The sequence below is a fragment of the Salvia hispanica genome, chromosome 5 (genome assembly GCF_023119035.1).
Source record: "Salvia hispanica cultivar TCC Black 2014 chromosome 5, UniMelb_Shisp_WGS_1.0, whole genome shotgun sequence".
NCBI classification, from domain to species: domain Eukaryota; kingdom Viridiplantae; phylum Streptophyta; class Magnoliopsida; order Lamiales; family Lamiaceae; genus Salvia; species Salvia hispanica.
The window spans coordinates 6,385,404-6,407,763 of NC_062969.1; the positions used below are offsets into that span (position 1 = coordinate 6,385,404).

A 22,360-nucleotide genomic window follows, 5' to 3' on the forward strand; every position below is an offset into this window, starting at 1 on the left:
TACTATTAAATATGGAAAACATAGAATGATATGATATGTATACTAGATATCTTATTTTAGCACCATTCTCAATTCATAAACAATTAGTGCTAACTATTTTGTTTTGTATATTAATATTTATTTTAATATATTAAAAATTATTATTGACATTTTTAATATTGCAGTAGTACTTTTCATAAAAATCAAAGCTTGTTTGTAGTATAAGATTAACATATCATTTTCCTACATATATCAACGACCAATACGACGTGTAATAGAGTTAAAGGAATTTTTGTGTATAAGTGTATTATTTGAATATACTAATGAACCAGAAAATAAATAGAAGAAAAAAAGAATTCTATTCAGCAATCGTAATTCGTAGATGCTCGTTTTTATCTTTTTTTATGGAAACAATAAAAATTAGCATCATAAGACTAAGACATAGTGTATCAAGACAATAATTCTGCTTTAACAGAAATTGATTGAATTATCCAAATCTTGGCGGCCTCGATTTTCTGTTTTCGAAATAAAAACATTCTTATTGCTCAAAGACTCATAATCCCTCCCCCAACAAAAAGAAAAAACTTATTCTCAAGGCTGCTTACCTTTTAATCTTTTTCAGTTTTCATCCAACTAAACCCATCCAATTAAAAGATGGAATCTTTAATTTATTTATTGTCGAAAAAAAAGACTACTAGTAGTTAATGAGGATTTATAATTTATTATTACAACATTTGTTTATATTTATGACAGAAGTAAATCTATATTAAGTGCAGACATACTTCTCAGAATTAGCAAATAGCAATACTTATTTAATGCTTTGTTCCTTTTATTTATCTGTATGAATTTGCCCACTCATCATGGTATTTATTAGTTGTCCACATGTGATTCTTGATTTCCTAAGCACTCAGATTTTGAGCGCAGGTTCTTGTAGCATGGCTTCTAGGTTGCAGAGAATGTTGGAAGCTGACTGGAACCATGCCAGCTGAATTCTTGCTCTCGGAGCTACTTTCTCTCTCTTGGATGCTGGGATTTTTTCTGGTAAGATTTCTGCTTCGTTTCTCGTTTTTTTTTTCTGTAAAGGATTCATGCACTTTATTCGATTTGATTTCGGGAACCCAAAAAGATGTGATCTTTACTGCATTTCTACGATTGATGCTTTCTCGAATTTGATGGGTATCTCTGTTTTCCCTTTTTCGTAGATTCAGTGGTTTCAATTATTGCAAGGGCTTTAGGGAAGGAATTTGTTTCGTACTGCTAATTAAGGGGGTTTTAGGGTTTGTGTTTAGAGGTAGCTAAATTGTGTGTGTGTGAGTGAGTGAGAAAGAAAGAGAAGGGGCGACATAGACGAGGCAATTTGATGGTTGCTCAGAGAATGGGGTCTCAAGGGGGTGATGGCAACAGCACTATTGGGACCTTACTCCGAAACCCGGACCTAAAATCGAACCAATTGGCTAGGCAGGGCTCTTTGTACAGCCTCACTCTTGATGAGGTGCAGAATCATTTGGGGGAGCCCCTTGGCAGCATGAATCTTGATGAGCTTCTCAAGAGTGTGTTGACAGTGGAAGGTGCTGAGTATGGGCAATCTTTGCCTTTCCAGCCTCCATCAGGGTCGGGTTTGAACCGGCAGTCTAGTGTTACGATATCTAGGGATCTGAGCAAAAAAACTGTTGATGAGGTGTGGAAAGATATTCAGCTGGAGCAGAAAAGGAGCAGTCTTGATAGGAATTTCAATCTCGGAGAAATGACGTTGGAGGATTTCTTGGTTAAGGCCGGGGTTGATATGATTGGGTTACTTCAGCAAGATCAATGGACGAGTTACCCGATCTCTGGAGTTGCTCCTCAGCAGCAGCAGCAGCAGCAGCAAGGTATGATGCCGGTTTACATGCCGTGCCATGCAATCCAGCAGCCTATGCCTCTTGGTGGAAACTCTGTCTTGGACACTGCTTATCCGGAAACCCTGTTAATGTCATCTTCCCCACTGATGGGCACGTCTTCGGACACCCAAACAACAAGACGAAAGAGGGTTCCCTCAGATGATATAGCTGAGAAAGGTGTTGAAAGGCGGCAGAAGAGGATGATAAAGAACAGGGAATCTGCAGCACGTTCACGAGCTAGGAAGCAGGTGCTTTTTTTGTTGCAGTCAGTTTTTGGCTGTTAATTTTGATCCATTGGCTTTTATCTTATTTAAATCATTTATTGATGTGCAGGCCTACACCCATGAACTCGAAAACAAGATTTCATGCCTAGAGGAGGAGAATGAAATGCTCAAGAAACAACAGGTTGGCTTTACCCCTTTGCACTCAACACCCTTTTTTTAAGTGTAATTACTATAATTCATTACAGTTCCTTTCTTGCTAATTACACAGTTTCTCAGCTCACTGTCAACTCAAAGTAATTGGTAATGATGTTATAGTTTGACCCTTGTTTGCTACTAACTTTGTTGGCTTTAGATCTAGTGGGTGCAATATATTACACATTTGTTTTTTTTATATATTTTGAATAACATAAAATAAAAATAAAATAAAACAGGAAACTTTGAAGACTTGAAGTAGTGGATTCGTGATTTGCTCCCGCTGTCTGACTGTCTCCCCGCATTTTCAGTGTGTACCATCTGTAGCTGATGATTAGCACTTTTATGAATAGCTTCTACTGTGCTGGATTGTTGACTATGGTCATCTGAAATAATCGTAGATTTGTTAACTTAATTATATTTTTCTCTCATTTAAACATAAATTTTAATTCTATTTATGTGTCATTATAGTTTTCTGGTTTGATGGCCAAAAGAAAGGCAAAATTGACATATATAAATCTGATAAGAGAGCAGTGATATATTTACTGATATAAAATCTGAAATGCATCATAGATAATTGCTGATAGATATATGCAATCAGATACTCCCTCCATCCCTTATAAGTGTGCTGACTGCTGACACTCTTTTGGCATGAGTTTAAATAAACGTATGGTATGTTTGTGATAGTGGAAAATAGCCCCACATTTGTTTTAGGAGTATCGTATTTGATTGTAAATGATAACATTTGTTTTAGGAGTATTTATTTGATTGTAAATGATAACATTGGTTTTATAAGTATTGTATTTGATTGTAAATGATAGGTAAGTGTGTGGATCATGCTTGGTTTTAAAGTAATGAGTTGATACAATGAAAATCATATATAAGGGGGGGTAGTGGTGGGGTGGTTTCTAAAAGTGGAAAGTGCACACCTTTGAGGGACGAAGGGGGTAGTTGTAATTAAAGTTTCCTTCATATAATAGAATTTCCAGGGTACAAGATGATATAGTTAAATTGCCTCCCAACATTGATAGCTGAGCTGCTTAGGAATAAATGAAAATGATCACCTTAGGTAAAAGTAATCATTGTTCTGCTGGAAATTAGTAGTGTGATTTGCCATGCTGGATTTAGTTTACTAGTTTTACCTGCATATAGATTTACCATACAAATTGGTGATTGCTTAATTTTGTATTTTCATCTTCCTGTTTGCTCAGACATTTCTTCACTTGGTAGTTGGTACTCGTTTCAACGGGTAATTCATATCCTTTACATTTTTATTCTGTTTGATGGCTATCATTAAATGATCTAGCTGTAGCAATTTCAACATTCCATTCTATTTGCTAGGATTTCAAGGAATGAATAATGTCCGTCTTCCTGTCTAAAACTGTACAAAAAATGTTGTCACCGGAAAAATTGGAATGTACAGTATATATTTATCCAGATGTGGAAGAAAGTGCCTCTGTTTTTGGTCATGTTATATTACTTCTTATCATATGAAAAGCCTTATTTAGACTTTTAAATCTCTACACTGTGACCTAAAGCTTCGTTTGTGCATTAACTGACCTTAAATCTTCGTATGTGCTTGGCATCAATGTTCTGATTTTCTTCTTCTTTGGTAATGTCACATCCCACTTTCTGAGCTAATTTTCGAGTGTTAAATTGGATTAGTTCTCTCGTCTCCATGAGAAAAGAATTCTTACTATCAAAATTTACTCTTATTCTTTATATCATGTTTTTAAACCATATGAGTACTCACTCTACTTATCTATCTTTCAGGAATGGGAGAAGGTGCTGCCGAGCATACCACCACCACAGCCGAAGTTTCAGCTGCGTCGAACAAGCTCTGCTCCCATGTGAAGATAATGTAGATTGCTCGCTCGCTTTTCTTCTTCTCTTATTTAGTTAAGATTAGCAGTGTTAGATGACAGACAGACAGCCTGAGGATATGGCCTCGGTCTCCATCTCGACCTCGATATCTGTGGCTTGAACATCCTCTGGCTGTCTTTGATGTACATTTTTATAGTACTACCAACCAACCTGCGATCATATAAAAAAGTAAAAACTTGTCATGTTTTGAGTTGTTCTTCATTGATGTTCCCATCACTCTTCTCAAGTGTGATTGTTGATGATAAGTATACCCAGTTTAGAATGCTAGTACTTATTTAAGTTGACCAAATTATTGTCTCCAGAATTTGTAACAATGGTTAGCCATGTTATTTTTTTTAGCCGTGGCTATTGCCGATTCTAATAATCTATTTCATTACGTAGTGGAAGATAATAAAATCCCAGCTCAAGAAGTAATTTCAAGAGCACAAGAATGCTGCAACAACATATCTTATTTGAATAATCTCACCTTGATATCTATCTTCATACACAGATATGACCAAAAAAACTGATTGTCGAAACACGGATGTACGTAGAGAGTGTGAAATGAACAACAAGTATAGCGACAGAAAAACTGTGTATTCACGCAGAGAATTGTATTGTTATCTTTCTACAAGGGTGTGTTGCTCCGTGAAGGAATGACTACAGGAGGAAGCAACTGCCCATCAAAACTAGAGAAAGAAACTAAATCAGATCTTTCCAAACACGATAATCAGTAGCTGAACCATTATAATTTACAACACTGTCCTGGCACCCTATGAAAAATGTGCTCCGAGTAGTATCTACATTAATCAAAGCATGTGCAGAGCCACTATGACTAGCAACAACCGCAACTTCATCTATTCCAACAGTCACCTCAGAGTATCCTCTTGCCTGTTTTTCGTCTTCCAGCTGCAAATCAAACATCAAAGCTATTGATACCAGCCAGTCAAGACAACATCAGAGATAAACACCATCAAGCTCAAGTGACATTTCTGAATGATGTGTCACATGATTGGAAAGAAAAGCCTTTCAAAAGATAGTAAATGAGGTCGTGTTTCATCATTGCTGAGCAAACACATGTTTTTTAATTAGTGTATTTGCAATCTTCCCTATAAATTCATCCTAAATATTTGGGTGGCATACTAAAACTCACATTAGTTGGAGTCGAGACTGCTTACGACATAAAACGAGCTTCTAATCAGCTTAAAGGGCATTACTCTACCACTTGAAGTTCACACATTTTACAGTCTCAACGTCTAGAATCAATATGGTAAATCTTATGCAGATAGAATGTAACAAGGGAATGCATACCCTGAGCACAGTTTTAGCTCCCCATATCACAAATGTCTCATTGCAAGTGTGATGTCTATGGTTTCCTCTCAAGGTTCCAGGTCTGATCTCACCCAAATGAACGGAAGCACAAGAAACTGCTCCACCTGCAAGTACAGTCCACCTTATTGAGAAACGATACAACAAACTGGTGCATAAGAAGATAGAAAAAGTCACAAACAGAGCAGTACTCAAATCCAGGTCTCAACTTCAATACTTTATGACACTGACTTTACCATCAGTTGAATTTGCACAAATCTTGCAATGGAACAAAAGGGAAATTTTTCGAAGTATCATCAGCTGTTTTCCAAATTAGAGTGAGTTAGGTTCAATAGCAAAGAAGATCAAAGGCGCACCAATTTCCCAAATAAAAAAAAGGGGTGTAAAGCTGATATCAAATTGGTGTACAATAGGCATCAACAACAGTACCACGGGATTAAAGGAGGGAGAATGCTAAACATACACAAAAACATAGCATCTAAAAGTACCCAAAATCGCCCCAATGTGCTTTTTACACAAGCAAAATACCAAACAAAATTAACATAACTACTGCCACAATCAACATAACCACAACAAAACTCAAGAAGAATTGATCGGAAAAAGACCTGAAACGCCATAATCCAGAGCAGCTGAAATGGGATCGAGTATCCAGCCACGCTTATCCTTGGCCACCGGAGACGAAACCGAGGAGAATTTCACAAATTTCCCATTCAAATCCTTGAAGACACCACCGTTCTTGTCGTTTTTCATAGTATAAGGCGATTGGTGAAACGGTTGATGAGTGTGACGGTGCTGCAATCTGAGCGAAACCCATGCGAGAAGACAGAATATTGAGAGTAGAAACGGGAATGCGTGAGGCTTCTTGAGAAAAATCTTGAGCGAATTAAAGAAGGTGGACGCTGCTTGTGGGGTTTGGGGCTGGAACTGCGGAATCGTGTTCGGAATCGGGTCGGATATTGGGAGCGGATACGAGGAATACGACGGTCGTCTAGGGTTCGCCATTGATGTCGATAGGAGCTAAATTTCTCACTGAACTTTCATCTTTACTCTGCTACTGCTTTGTTTGCTTATGTTTATTTTGGTGAATGATTTGAGTGATGGGGACGTAATTGCCGATATTCCCCCTCTTTTGGGGGCTTTAAGCAAATACAGTGAAACTAACGGGGCCGAACTATTTGAAAAGACATTTTATTTGTTACGTGAAATAAATTTATGTAGAAAAATAAATTTAATGATATATCAATTCAATAATTTAGTTACGATTTATAAAATTAGTTCCACAAAAAATTTATTGCTTTTATATCGTTGCAAATTTTGTTAAATAATATACGAACCTGCCAAAAACTAATTATAGCGATATAGCTTTTCTATTCACAGTAAGATTATGGTTTTTCCATTAAGCTCAGCTACAATTTTAGAACAAATAAACTACTACTCCATAGAAGACGATGCTGTCCCGGTCAGCTCAAGAGACTTTCACGGTCACTGGCCGAACTTGAAAGTCCGTCGTCGGGCACGACGAGAAACGGACGGAAGGTCATAACGAGGCCGATGAACTCGACCACATTTAACATGAAGAAAACTAGGTGAACACCTGCAATGCAACAGCATAATTTAATGCCAATTGTCAAATGCTAAAAGTGGATAATTTCAGAGACCGTCTGATGGGCTAAACACCCGAATCAAGTAGTTTTTGGACCCGCCCGACGGATTATGACCCGTTACACTATCTTACACAAGAGTCCCCGTTACTCCGTTAGTACCTGGTAAGAAGTCTGCATCCAGACGGCCTTGAGCATAGGAGAGTCTGAAGAAGTTGAAGACACGAAAGTGATGTTATAACGTGTAAATTAAAGACAAAGCATGCGAAAAATCATGCCAACTCTATTGAGGAAATGGTGACGAAACTCACAGGGAGCCTCCGGCTGCAGGGCCGATTGCTTTACATAGAGACATGGCTGTCATGGATATGCCGTTTGCAGTTCCTCTTCGCTCTTTTGTCTGAAAAAAAGGAGATGTCAGATAGATTTGTATCAGTTTGATTTGTGGCCGTGTCTGAAACTGGAATTTGATAAGCGGAGAACGAGACCAACCACAGCTCTATTTTGAAGAACTAACAGGCCCGTCGTGATGGAAATCTGTATGTGTTAATCGTGAATCAGTGGAAAGATAGAGCAAAGTTGGTTGTAGTGTACTACATTGAAGACAAGGGGAACTCACAGCGAGTATGTTCTTCAGCATCGAAGCACAATTAAGCAGCAATAAGAGAATGAAACCCGATAAATTGGCTAAAAATGGGTAGGTTGTTAGCAATGGTATAGTAATGACCTGCAAAGAGATAAACGAGCAAGCAAGATGTTAGAAGGCCAAAAAAGATGGATTGGAGATACAAGTTTTAGGGAGGCGTACAGCTCCTATGCGAGAGACCATGACGGGTCCAAGTATCCTCTCGATCCAGGTATATACAGAGAGCTGAAAGACGAGCATACCAACCCCTGAATGATCAAAGAAACATCAAATTAGATACGTCAGAATTCAGTATGTAGTGGATTCATTAACAGGTGGAACCACTTAAACTAGTGGAACAAGGATTTCACCCGATAAGCAGCAAAAAAAATCACTCATTTCAAGGCACAGTCGTCAAAATGAAAAGACATATTGCAGAGGGGCGGCAGAGACTAAGGAGTAACTGTGTACCTGTTATGGAAAGAACTACACCAACATCTGCGGAGTCAAAATGCAATCCCCCGAGCCTCGTTGAGCTGACGGCCCACAAAGAGAATATCTGGGGAAGATAGAACAAATATGACCAAGTACATGAGCAGCAATAGATGACAGTTTATCGTATGACAAACTAATATATTTGGTGTTCCAAAAACCATTAAGAAAATTAGCATAAACTGGTGTTGCATTCTTGAAAAATTGTATGTTATCGAAGCCATGAGTCGTCTAGTTAACGATCTACTCAATAATATTGAAGGTTACATGGCGTGGAATGGTTCTATACGCAAAGAGTTTGTGTGATATCTACAAGACATATATGCAGTTTTTACAAACAAAATAAGATATATAGAACAGAGCGCATTAGATTATCATTATCATAAAATTTCGTAGAAAGGAAGAGAGCACAACCAAGAAAATACCTCACTATAGGCCATATCATGAAGCTGGAAAATGCAGTACACCATAATAGCAGACATCAAGGGCCAATCTCTTAAGAGGCTTTTCTGAGAGACTGTGGGTTTTGGCTCGTAAACTTCTACTTTACATGACTCAAAGGACTCATACATGTCGTCTTCTTCCATTGCAGCTTTCTGGGCTATGTTTTCTTTGTTATGAGCATGAATAGTTTCCTGCAATTATTCATTTTTGAGGGGGATGGGGGGCTGTTAGACTGCACAACACTAATGTACTTCAAACGTATGGCATATGAGAGAAACATACGGGAAGCCAGAGGCAGAGGATAGACGCCACCAAAGAAAAGGCTGAGATCACAAGACAAGGTAAAAAGTATGGAAACCTGACATCGATATTGATAACAATGTAGAATCAAGCTGAGCTTTGAAATAACATAGGCAAAAGGAAATGAATGGGTAAAATCGGCTTACCTTCCAAATATGGATTTTTGGGAAAAGATTTGTGGATATTTTTCTGCGGGCTAAATCATATATGTCAAAATAATTGATTTGTAAGAGATCCTTTGAATTAGTCTATAGACCTTGAAGATACAACAACGCAGAAAAGAGAAATTTGCGATCCAAAACTAAGTTGATGTTTGGTGAGCTCGAGACAGATTTTATGTTAAGTAGATACTCATGGAGTATTATTTACGTTACCATATGCAGCATGTCAGTCAAATTCGGACTACAAAAACTCAAAAAAAAAAGTGCAAACATAATCATTTTTATAGGTTATTCTTCCGTGCACCAATTCTGTGATCTGAAGTTTCTTGGAGTGTCGTGCGAGAAATTACCTGTGCAAGAAAACCTCCGACAGCAGGGCCGATGACCAAGCCTATACCCCAGGATGTGCTAATCTATAATGAGTATAAACAACAAAACAAAGCAACGTATCACATATCAGGATAAAATTGATAAGATCATGCAACGGGTAAAGCAAAAAGAAGAGGGGTGAAAAGCCTCACGACTGACATCCCCAAAGCTTGGTGCTCTTTACGACAAATTTCAGAAGCATATGCCTGAGTCAATTGGAAAATTGAAATGAAAAATTACTAGCAATTAAGAATTATTGATTTAAAAGCCAAGAAACATACTTCTGCACTGATGTGCATGTAAAATAGGAATGGAAAATATAGTAGTACTATATCACTAAGATGGTTTTGGAACGACATACCCTTAAAGGACCCAGTGTTCCACATAAACTTCCAAGAAGGAACCTTGTAATAATGGCCATCCAAAAGTTTACAGCTAACACCAAAAAGTGTATTGAATATAACCCTGGAAAATATCATCCAAGATAAAGATACGAGAAAATGTGAAATGAAGTACTTAATAAGGCCAATTGACACAAATATGAATCCATATGCAAATGATATATATTATGGACACTCACACTATAAATGTGCCAAACATTATGACTGGTTTCCGACCATATTTATCAGCTACAAGCCCCCAGAGAAAAGAAGTCAAAGCTCTCCCAAGCATGAAAGACGATCCTTCAAGAAATATTAGCTACATGTTAAATACTTATCAATTATACAATTGTCTCATATACTATACAAGTATACAACAATGTTAAAAAGAGACCAACCGACATATCCAGCATAGTAACTTATGTCTTCCTCCTTTTCTGAAATATGGAGATCTCTTATCTGCAAAACGAAAATGGAAACCCATTTTACACTTAATATGTTCTTCATATTTCACCTTTGCTGTCTTATTTCTTCTAAAGATTGATAACGTTTTTTTGGAAGTATTCATTTAAATTATATTAAAATAATACCAAAAAGGGAACAAACAAATTGGAAAGAAGGTAGAAATTGACACTTCACTCAAAACTCTGTTAATAATGTTAGCAACAGATTTGAGGTAACTATTCAAGGAATAATAGCGGTGGTTGGAGTTAGCATTAACACAATGAATCATGTCCCCATCTGACCACGACTCGAAGTAAAACATCACACAAATTGAGTTACACTTGACTTGACTTCCGAAAAAGAGACAAATTGTTAGTTCTACTATTTATTATCAACACCTCAAGCATACTACTATTAACTTAATGAAATAATTAATAAAACGCAATGATTATGGTGTGGACGAACGAACACAAACTCCAGTTAATTTGGTTCACCAAATATAGCATCCACGCACACGAAGGCAACTCGAGGACTTGTCTAAATTTGCTAACAAACCAGTCAATTCGAGATAAACCCCACAAATCAAAACAACACTGCTCAAGAAAAATCAAGAGCAAAACTGCGAAAAATCGTCCAAAAATTAAATAATTTTCTCCATACCTAACCACAACACCAAGCCAGTAATTGTATATAACAGCAAAACTACACAAAATCGGCATTGCCACAGATTAATACCTGCGGCGAGAGTGATGAGCCAGACCAAAATCAAAAGCTTGAATGGAATTCGTGCATCAGAATCTTTGATTTGTTCAATCTGGCAGGCCGCGCAGGTGTCGTGGTAATCTGGTTTCTGTATCAGCGGTGCTGCATTTGGCGCCATTTCTGCGTCGACGGAGTGAAATTGGATTACATTTTCAGTGGGAAATAAATCGAGCTGAAGCAGCTTACCTGGCTTTTGTTTGTGTGTACAAGCTAGAGTGTTTTTCCACCATAGAAAGCGAGATTTGCAGCCATTCAACTTTCTGTATTAAAATGAGCACATGCCAGCTACACAGTACAAACTACAAAGTACTGTACCAACACACATTCCTCATTTTGTTATTCATGTATTCTACCTGCGTTTTTGGGGATACGCCGCGACAAGAAATTTATATTAAGAGAATGGTGCTTGTGCTTAGGCCAGCAAAAGGTCAACCATTCTCTTTCTCTGCCATGTCAATAACATTACAAAATTAAAGCCAATATAAGTAATAAATTATAATAAAAATAATTTAAAATATACTACATTTACGGAATTAAAATTACGATTAAATTACGGAATTAAATTTACGAGACATATACGGGAAAATTCATTAATTTTATTTTAAAAAAAAAAGTACATTAACTAAAAATCAAAAAAATTACATAATAAAAAAAAATTCGGGCTTCCACACACGAGCCACCGCTCCACTCTACTCCTCACTAATTTATAAAAAAAATACATTAAAAAATGTTAGTATGCCTTGTATTGGGCTAGTTGTTGTTGTCCATCGCTAGATGTTGCTCTTGTACAGAGTAAATTTAGAGATAGAAAATCGCGTTTATATAGTTTTTCAAAAATTAAAAAAAAAAGAAATAAAAAAAAAATTTAAAAAAAAGAATTAAAAAAAAAAAAATAAAAAAATTAAAAAATAGCGTTGGCCGATCGCCGCCGATCGGGCCGCCACTAATGGGCTGACATACGCCCACCAATCGGCCAGCCCACGCCGATCGGCTTGCCGGTTAGCCGCTCGCCGCCTCCAATGGTTCGGCTAGCCGATCGGCCAACGCTGAAGAATCGGCTAGCCGGTCGCTAGCCGACCATTGCGGATGCTCTAATGCTAGTTATTCTGTTTGCAAGATTGTATCTCCAACTTAAATATGTAGTGCGTTTAGTTCATTAGATTGAGTTGTATAGTGTGTTTGATTCATTAGATTGAGTTGTATAGTGTGTTTGATTCATTAGATTGAATCTAACAACTCAATTGAAGGTGAATAATTATGTGATAATTAGTTATAGTCAATCCATATTATTTTATCAATATGTCGAAGAGTATAATACAGTGGTTGATTTAGGTTACCATGAATTTTGATAGTATAAGATTTAGGTTACCATGAATTTTGATAGTATAAGATTTTACCAAGCTTTTAATTCACGCACAATTAAATCCAAAAATTATCAATTGACATAAGAGCACTCCCAATACTCTCCCTAAAAACTCTCTTATTTCTCCCTAACTCCTGCCACATCAGCGCCACATCAGCACCAAAATTTATCCCCAGTTTTTAGCCAACTTTTAGCCAACTGCTCCAATGGTTTCTCCCTTATTTCTCCCTAACTCAACATTTCATTTTTACATCATTACTAATTTAATTGTTTTATTTTTGTATATAATAAAGCTAGCTAATTTATAAGACAAGACAAATAATAGTAATAAAGTTCGTTGTATTAAACACGAGTAAAAAATTACAACGACGAAAATTTTAAAAAAAATAGGGGGGAAATTATTTTAAACAAATTATTAAATTTTAAATTTATAGGGGGGGAAATTAAAAAAAAAAAAAAAACTATTTTTATCGCCGGATTATCGCCCACAATGGTCGGCAATAATCCGGCGAATTTTCGGGATTCGGCGTTAATTCGGTAGAATTAACGCCGGATTGTCGCCGATTCCTCCCCATTGCCGGCGAATTTTCGGGGATAATCGGCGATAAAACGCCGGATTTAACGCCGAGTGCATTGGGAGTGCTCTAAACTAGTTAGATCGATAGTGGCACTTCATAAAGTTACTCCATCTCTATTTTACGGGTTGGCTTATCTTATTCATAATAGTGATTATTCTGCTTTCTCATTTTGTAGTATCTTATCTTATTCATAAAAATAACCAAAATCATTTACCAAGTTAATTTCTTTTATTATCATGCGAATAAATACGCATTAAATACATAATTGTATATTTGAGTAGATATCTATGTGAGTAGATAATGGGCTTTCTATTGTAAACCAGACCATTAAATTCTTTGGAGCTTGACTCCAATTTTGACTAAATTTAATTTGTTGCCCAATGTGTTTCGGTCACTATTAATTGTGTTTGTGTTGTAATTTGGAGAATGAATTTTAATTCCTTTAAACTGGTTTATCATCTCTCAAAACATCGTTGTTTTAATCTAATCGCCATATATAGTAGAAGTAGAGTTCAGGCCTAGTTAAAAAACATTGAAAATTTGTGTATTTCTGCCAAAAGAACAATATAAAATTATGTATTATGAGATATATTCATATCTTTTATCTACAGAGGGAACATTTTTTTTTCCATAAACTTTGCCAAAAGTATCATTTTAGTTCGTAAACTTTGAAAATATCATTTGAGATCTGCGAACTATGGGTTAATATCAATTGAAGTACTTTTTTACTATTTTCAAGTTTTTAGGACGAAAATACCCTCAATATTTGTAAGGGTATATATTTTTAATAAACTTATCATATACTCATATTTTTTATAAATATCTTTACTATATATTTTTGATGAATTTTTTAAATATAATTTGACCTTCAATATTATCACTTAATTTTGTGACATGCAAGAAAAGATCCTTATTTAATTTTTTTATTATTAAAGAAAAGTTCTTTATTTAATTGTAAAATTCTTTTATATAAAAAATTGAAGAAGCAATTTTAGTTGCATGTCACAAAATTAAGTGATAATATTGAAAGTAAAATTATATTTAGAAAATTTGTCGAAAATATATTTTAAAGATATTTATAAAAAATATGAGTATATGATAAGTTTATTAAAAATATATACATTTAATGTATTGCGGGTATTTTCGTTCAGAAAAAACTTGGAAATAGTAAAAAAAGTACTTCAAATGATATTAACACATAGTTGATGGACCTTAAATGATATTTTCAAAGTTCACGGACCTAAAATGATACTTTGGCAAAGTTTGTGGACAAAAAAAGATGTTCCCTCTTTTTCATATAGTATTCAAACATTCAACTGAATCTTAGCCCTACGATTTTTCATCTAAGTTTAGATTAATGTCACGTGTCATTTAATAATGTAAATTTTCATTCTAATAATGTAGCATTATAGTCTAATAATGTAGACATTTAGTATAATAATGTAACTTATCATAATCATCCAATCCAACGATTCAAAGGCTATAATTTGTTTAAAGTTTAACACAAAAGAGCTGCGAGGACCCTAATACACGCAATTAAATAAAGACAAATTAAAAGTACTCCTATTACTTAATTTTGTTTTATAAATAATTTTATAATTACCACACACTTACTGACATACTATAGATGCAACGCAATCTTAATTTAATAAAAAGAATTTAGAAAACAGTTTTAAATTGAAGTTTCATAAATTTTAGAGTTGAATGAATATATCTGAAAATGGATATTTATTAACTTTATTAAAGTTTTGACCCGCGAAATTCTAAATATATAAATTATTGCCCAATTCTGTGACTGTAATTTTCAGTTAAGCCCCACTTATTTTCACACACTCTCTCTCCGTCGCCCTATTTTCAATCAGACAACGGACCCTCGGGCTCTCATTGTTGAGGGTTTTCTCTCTCTTCATCGTCTCAAAGTACAATCCCTATTCCCTACTGATTTTTCTATAATTATTTATGCTACTTCTTTGATTTTTGAATTTTGTGTTCTATTGTTTCTCAGGTGTTTTTTTTCTGGATTGAGCTCGCTTGCTGGAAGAGTTTCAAACGTACGGTTCGATTTTCGTTATTTCAAACCTAAATTCAAGAACCCTTCACCGCGCTTTATGTATATCGTTTTTTGGGGCATTTTTTTGGTGGTCGAGTTTTGAGTTGAAATTATTGTTTTACCTGCGTGCTACTATTAATCATGATTTTTAGCAGCTAGGTAGTGAATTCGTGGAACTGAATGCATTTATGTGTCTGTTATGAATGTCAATTAAATTTTTTTGGGGAATTAGTCGATGTCTTTTTTGCGCAGTTATCATGATGCTTATTCTGGCTATTTGTATAGTTTTTTTTTGCCTCCCTAGCTTGTTTGAATGAGCTGTTTCGATTGAAAAAAATGTAGCAATAGGTTGTAGCAAACAAAACGGAATTTTAAAGGTGATCCCTCAAATAGTAAAATGCGGAAAATAATCCCTTCCCAATCATGTTACAATACGTAACAGAAATGTGGGTCTTCGGTCCTGCCCATTTGCCTTACTGCATTGCAAAGAAAAAGCTTGGTTGCTGCCCCTGTCCGGATCCCTCAGCCATACCAACTAGTCACTAACACTCGTTTTCATAGTTTCAACCCTGTTCCTTTTCTTGAATTGAACTAAGTGTCTGCTTCAATGTACTTGGTTGAACTATGTTTTTTCAAAGTGTCAGCTGTTTGGCCTTTTCCCTAAGTTCAATTAAGTTTTTGCATCTATGTACTTGCTGGAAACAGAAGCAGAAATTGGCACACCAGGAGGATGATGTCTTTCTTACTCGCTAAAACAGTATATATTGGTTTTGCATTATCTTGGTCCTAACCATTTAAATTATACAACAGTTCACTATAAAATACAGTTTTTGCTGTTTGAGAACCAAGCATTGTTTTATTTGAGTACTTTTAGTACCAATGCTAGTCACATTTGCGAAGGGACCTGCATTTCGTATTTGCCACATGCCACCATAACCAAAAGACAGGAACTATTACTGATGTCTATATTAGTCATATTATTATTGCTTTAACATTGTTGTATCTCTTTTAACATTCTTAACTATGAGGTTTGCAGTAAGCAAATGAAAATTGCAACTTGTGCACCTTTCCAATGAGCATGATTTTTCTTAGTAGACCCTTAGTCAAATGTGCATACTTTGGAGTATATAAAATACTGTTCTAGTTTATTATTGGTCTTTTCTTATTCTTCTTCATCTTCTTTTTCTTCCCTAGGATTCTCTTGGAAATACAAGGCATTAAGGCAACTTGGACTACAGTTTTATGGGAATAATCCAGTGTGAGTTTTGAAAGTACTCTTTCTCCAATCACATGCACTCGAGTGGCCTTCTTTTGCGCTTTCTATGTATTCTATTAGAAATCAATGATCCTCCCTGGTCTCTCCCCAAATTCATTACTGCCTATGCCTAAGACCCTGCTGTTTGTTTTCTTAACAGTTCTGGGGTTTTAATCTGATTAAATATTGTTGCAGCCTGCAGGCACTTTAGAGCATAACTAGTTCTGGAAATAATGGGTGATGAAAATTTTAATGAGACTAACCTGACTGAGAAACTGTCTAAACTCAACAGTTCTCAGCAAAGCATTGAGTGTATCCTTTCTTACCAAAATCCGGTAGTTGGTTTTTTAGTTAAGGTATTTTACTGCATGGATGTATATTGGTTTGTAAACTCCCTTTCTGAGTGATTTAAAATGTGACGTTCATATGTATTATTTTTTTGTCGGCATGTAGCAGTACACTCTAATGATGTGTTATATGTGTCATTTTTCTTTACTTGGGAACATAACATGGAAGCTAATCAATGTTTTCAATTTCTTGCCTTACTTGAAATTTATTACTGGTTTCTTTAAACTGACGTGGTTTATTTTGCAATTGTGAAGTGAATGTGAACCAGTGTTTTCAACTTATTTTGCCTTATGCAATATTTGTTACTGTTTGCAATAACTACATGTAGGCTCATTGCATTTCACTGACCAGATACATCTTGAACTCAAAGATTGAACTATTGTATTTGATCTATTTTGTCTTGACTGAGTTTTAATGTGCATATATTTTTTATTGTGACAACTAACATGTATTGTGCCTGATGAGTTCCTTTGCAGCGGGCACCGGCCTGTTCAACAAACACAAACAACTTCAAGAATTTATCCACTCATAGCTATCAAATCTTGTAAGATAAATGATGAAATATTCATACTTTGTTAACTTGAAGTTGAATACAATATTAAAATGTCTGCTTTTCCACAAGGAACTCAAAGATACGAAGCATCAGATACTTGATACTTGGACCTGCTTTTAATTGATGAACTCAAAAGCTTAAGTAATAAAAATGAGAACATGATTCAGTAAATCCTTATTTCCCGTCACTGACAAGGTCAATCCATCTGTGGTTCTTTTTGTTTCTTTATCTTATAATTTATTTATTTTAGTTTGGAAAGAGGGGGGTGGGTCTCCATTTTTCTCTGTTTTGTTAGTTGATGCATGTTTGTTTTGTTCTGAAGGAAACTGACAGAGGGTTTGATTTGTATAGCCTTATTTCTCACTGTCATAAAATTCTACTATTGTAGAACTTTTCAGACTGAATTATTATTTATCTCCCTTACTTTATCACGTTAGAATACCTTTCAGACTGAATTATTTTTATCCCTTACTTTGTGTGAACTTTGGCATTCCCATTTGATTGTTCAAATTTGTATTATCAAGATGTTTCCCTTTAACATTTCATCAGCTTTGTCCCGGTGGTGCATTTCTCATCGTAAAAAGGCTAAGCAAGTTGTTGAAACATGGGAGAAGTTATTTAAAGCAGCGCCAAATGAACAACGTGTTTCCTTTTTATACTTGTCCAATGACATCCTGCAAAATAGCAGGCGCAAGGGCAGTGAATTTGTCAATGAGTTCTGGAAGGTTCTTCCAACAGCTCTTAAGATTGTTTATGAAAGTAGCAATGAAAATTGCAGGAAAGTTGCCTTCAGACTGGTAATTCTCCAATCTTGCCATATTATTCCTATTAAAGCTTGAAAGGGTGGCTAGTAGGCTTTCTGCATTCTATCAACTTCAACATATTTATAGTAAATGTATATGTGGCTTGCATTGGGATGGAAGTTGCAATTTTCTCTAGCCACCATTAATCACAATGTAAAAATTTTACTTGCATATCTCTCCATTTGCAAGCTTGGTCTAGTAAGGTTACTTTTAATCACAAGAACTCTTGTGACCCATGATTCTTATTGGTTCTTGGTTTATATTTTTGATTAGTCATCCCTACCACTATTTTTTGATAGTCTAATGCTTATGATAGTGCCTTTGTGCTACCGGATGAAGAGCCTCATTGAGAACATAATTCTGCTAAGTCTTTTTCATCAGAACCAAATATTGAGGTGAAAAAAAGAAAATAATCTCTCTAGGTTTACCTTTCAGGCAATGAAGCAAAGGAAACAAATGAGTAAAATATGTTTGACGTTGATTTTGATCCTTGATCACTTCTTCAGCTTCTATTGTAGCACTAGTTCTCCAGTTTTGACCCCTTATGATAGGTACTATCTGTAGGATTTATTAACCATAATTCTGTTTGCAGAAACATTTTTTCAGTTCAAGTTGTCATATCTGCTCCTTTTTTAGTTTCAAGTTAAGCTTGATCAAGTTGTCTCACTCTTTTTTGTGTTCATCTCTTCTAAATGATAGCAGCCTTTTTATATGCTGATAACAGTATAGTATAGTTATCCATCAAGCTAAATTACTTTAAATACTGTTGTGCTCCATTCTTAAAAAAGCTTTATAGTTTCGTTGCTTTCCATATTAGGGTGGCCTATCCTAGCCCTCTAAGAAATTTCGACTACTGAGCAGTGAGCTAGGATGTTCTGGCCCCGGGGGCTAAGCTTTTCTCTAAAGTTTTATTGATATTGTTCCTTTCCCTATTGTCACTTTCTCTGTTGATTTTGTCTTTTGATTATTATCTTCTACTTCTCTAATCTCTCCTATGATCCTATCTTCTCTTTTTCTTTTGGATTTTGGGATGGGGTTTGGGTTGGCTCTTTATATCAGGTTGACATCTGGGAAGAAAGAAAGGTTTTTGGATCTAGGGGACAAAATTTGAAAAATGAATTGCTGGGGAAGAATCCTTCTCCTGTCAACAATGAGAAGATTGTAGTTCCTAATCCTATTAAGGTGGTGAAGAGAGATGCAACATCTGTCAGAATTGTAAGCGCAAATCAATGCCTGTTGTGTACCAGATGTTTCCAAATAATGATTCTCATTTATTGGTAGAACTGTAGTACTGTTCTTACTTTCATATTTTTAAATCCAGAAAATAGCTGTGGGAGGTTTGCCAGAAAAAATTTTAACCGCGTTGCAGTTAGTACATGATGAAGCTGTCAACGAAAAAGGAGCGTTAGACAAATTTCAAAAAGCGATTTCTTCTGTACAAGAAATCGAGAAAGATATTCTATATACTTCTTCTCAAGGTTTGACATGAGTTGTTTTCCTTGGTATTTTACTTGTTCAAGTGACTATAACTTGGTTAAAGTTTTACATATAGATAGTAATTCAATATGAGTAGGCAAGTACACAATGAGAAGTTTGTGAGCTTCAGAAGAACATCTTCTTGGACTTGTGCCTTGCAAGACCATAATGCCTATTCTATTTTTACAAATCGATTGAATATTGAAAAGTCCATCCATCTTTTGTTTTACTTCCACTATCTGATGCCTTCTGATTTTCATTTTTCATTTTTCCTTCAGGAAACCTCAATGGTTCTGATGTTGTTGATAATTTAGAGAGACAGGAGAATGTTGTTAAACAATGCATTGATGAACTTGAAAAGTCTGAAGCAGTTAGAGCTGACCTTATTTCTCAGCTTAGAGAAGCACTTCAGGATCAAGTATGGTTTCATTTGTGCAAGTTTTTTGCCTATAATTTACAAGTCACTTCTAGTTAATAATGGTTTGATGGACAAATTTAATCAAATTGGTCAGAAGCACTTCTAGTTAACTGATGGCAATTGGTCAGAATCAAATTCTAGTTAATAATGGTTTGATGGACAAATTTAATCGAAAAGTTTAAATTAAAAACTGTGTTTATTTTGTGATAATTTCATGGCCATATGAAATAATATACCCCCTCCGTCTCATAGAAATAAGAGAGAATGAGGATAAGTAGTTGAAATAATGTAGTGGATGGTGGGATCCATAAATGATAAAGTAAAAGAGAAAGAAAAAAAGGTTTCCATAAATGGATATGGACTACTTATTTCTATTGGACGGATGAAAAAGGAAATTCAGCCAATTTCTATAGAACGGAGGGAGTATTAGATATACCAAGTTTGTTGTTACTGAAAATACTAGGAAAATCTTTAAGTGGCAGCCTGCATGTATGAATGAATGCTTACAAATTCTGACATTTCAAAGTTTTCCAGGAAACAAAGCTGGAGCAGGTTCGAAGTCAGATATCTGTAGGCGCTCCCTCTCTCTTTCTCCACATACATTTGTGTGTGCGCGTGCATGTGTATATCTGCTTTTATATGCTTATCATCTCTCACATGCCTCTAAAAATTGGAAAAATAAATTATGTGACTCCATATTTGGTTATATCCAAGCTTTCACTCATTGGAAACTGGCACTAGGGCATTTGGTTCGAGATGGTGCCCAGGGTGTCACCTTTGTTTTGTTGGTGGTTATTTAGTTGTTTCTAAAGGATAATCTTGAACTTCCACATAAAAGTTGGGGGAAATAGTTCCAAATAAGTAAATACTAGTAAAATTTAATACTCTTATCTTTGAGGTTTTGATTTGAAACCTGTGGCTGATGCTTGATTACTATGGATTTGAAAACCATCAGTTATTTTGGACTAGTCACGGAATAATTTGGGCCAGTGCCAGTTGAATTGATTCATTTCAATCCCTTAACCAAAACAAAACTTTGACATGAAGTTTAACTCTTTGCTAAAACTTTCCAATCTCTATGGCCTTACAAAGTTCCCCTTGGTCTCATCCGTGTACTCTTTGTTTTCCATTTAAATGCTATTCTCAATTTGAAATGCAGAATCTCTCCAGTGTTATCTTCGCTACTCCTCATCACATGTCTACTTTACCTGCAGGTTGCTCGCAGCCAAATTGAGCAAACAGCTAATATCAGACTCCAGCTAGCATCAAACTCCTCCATGCCACCTCCGGGAAACCAAGTGGTGATCGAACCCTCTTTTTCTACTGCCATTTCAGCAACCAACGTTACGGTGCCTCCTCCTACCAATCCATTGACTTCATTTGTGAACCCCACCGTGGAGGAGAGCAAGAAGGCTGCAGCTGCAGCAGTTGCTGCGAAACTAGCTGCTTCAACATCTTCTGCCCAGATGCTCACATCTATTCTCTCATCTCTCGTAGCAGAAGAGGCTGCATCAATGAGCAGTGGCTTGAAACGGCAGAAGCTGGAGACACCAATGTCATTTTCTGATGGGAAGAATTCCGAAGGAGCGAATTCGACCTATTTTCCGACTTCACAGCAGGCAATGACCAGTATGCCACCCGTTCAGTCCAGCACTGCACAGAGTGGTTCTCAGGTGAACCAACTGCAGGTTCCGTTTCTTCCACCTCCTCCACCTCCGCCACCACTTGCACCTCCGGGTAATTCCCCTTCAAATCAAATGGGCCAGTCTAATATGATGGGGCTGCCATACGGTTACGGTGCAAACAACCTACTCCCTCCACCGCTCTCAAATGCACCAACAGGGTTTGCTAGGCCGAACCCTCCTCAGCAAACACAGCAGCAGCCACAATCACAGCAGCAGCCAGCAAGTGGTGGATACTACAGGCCCCCTGGTATCGGATTCTATGGGCAAAGCCACCAGCCACCGACACCTCCCATACATCGACAATGAGCTTCTACCGGTAAAAGGCGGACCTTGTGTTATTTTGTATATTAATAGGGCAGTAAACCATGACTCAGGACCTTCTTGACAGCTATATCATAGTGTACTATCCTTCGGTCCGTGCCCTACCATGTCGTTGCTATCAGGTTGCATCGGATTTTTAACGCGGCATGGGTTGTGGTACTTGTAGCTCATGTAAGCTAAATGTAGAATTTCTGAGTAATTTAGTCACAGATCGGCTAAAAGTCCAAGAATCTTCACCCTCTTTTGTTTCTACACCCTTGCTCATATTACTCCACTATGTATGTGCAGCTATGGTGGATCTATGATCTAGTCTAGCTTTATATTTTTAATTTTAAAATAGAGAAAAAAATTGCTGCTTCTCTATGTGGTCTGAATTCTAACTTTTTGCCATTAGATTGTAAGCATAAATTATGTTAAACGTGAATACTTTCTTGTCGACTTATCTTGTAAACATAGGAGTACTAACGC

General features: G+C 36.1%; 3 protein-coding genes and 1 pseudogene across 4 annotated transcripts; 2 read left to right on the forward strand and 2 right to left on the reverse strand.

The window, feature by feature from the left end:
- Positions 1-796: 796 nt before the first annotated feature.
- Positions 797-4,357, forward strand: LOC125191388 (ABSCISIC ACID-INSENSITIVE 5-like protein 2). Of its 2 annotated transcripts, XM_048088940.1 has the most exons (5): positions 797-1,020; positions 1,182-2,104; positions 2,190-2,261; positions 3,484-3,521; positions 4,046-4,357. In XM_048088940.1, the coding sequence occupies exons 2-5, from the start codon at positions 1,340-1,342 to the stop codon at positions 4,173-4,175; spliced, it is 1,005 nt and encodes a 334-aa protein (XP_047944897.1). In that variant the 5' UTR covers positions 797-1,020; positions 1,182-1,339; the 3' UTR covers positions 4,176-4,357. The 2 variants fall into 2 exon arrangements, with proteins under 2 accessions (XP_047944897.1, XP_047944898.1); XM_048088941.1 differs by lacking the exon at positions 3,484-3,521 and having other exon boundaries at positions 801-1,020.
- A 356-nt stretch (positions 4,358-4,713) lies between these two features.
- Positions 4,714-6,559, reverse strand: LOC125187198. The gene is made up of 3 exons (XM_048083741.1): positions 6,070-6,559; positions 5,447-5,571; positions 4,714-5,044 (listed from the first exon to the last, which is right to left on the reverse strand). The coding sequence occupies exons 1-3, from the start codon at positions 6,464-6,466 to the stop codon at positions 4,838-4,840; spliced, it is 729 nt and encodes a 242-aa protein (XP_047939698.1). The 5' UTR covers positions 6,467-6,559; the 3' UTR covers positions 4,714-4,837.
- Positions 6,560-6,789: 230 nt separating this feature from the next.
- On the reverse strand, positions 6,790-11,370 carry LOC125187283 (annotated as a pseudogene).
- Positions 11,371-11,441: 71 nt separating this feature from the next.
- Positions 11,442-22,249, forward strand: LOC125189301 (regulation of nuclear pre-mRNA domain-containing protein 2-like). The gene is made up of 11 exons (XM_048086592.1): positions 11,442-11,450; positions 14,792-14,902; positions 14,989-15,034; positions 16,228-16,291; positions 17,113-17,180; positions 17,739-17,986; positions 19,052-19,207; positions 19,314-19,470; positions 19,747-19,886; positions 20,421-20,456; positions 21,101-22,249. Exons 1-11 carry the CDS (start codon positions 11,442-11,444, stop codon positions 21,875-21,877), a joined length of 1,812 nt encoding a protein of 603 aa, XP_047942549.1. The 3' UTR covers positions 21,878-22,249.
- The last annotated feature ends 111 nt before the right edge of the window (positions 22,250-22,360 follow it).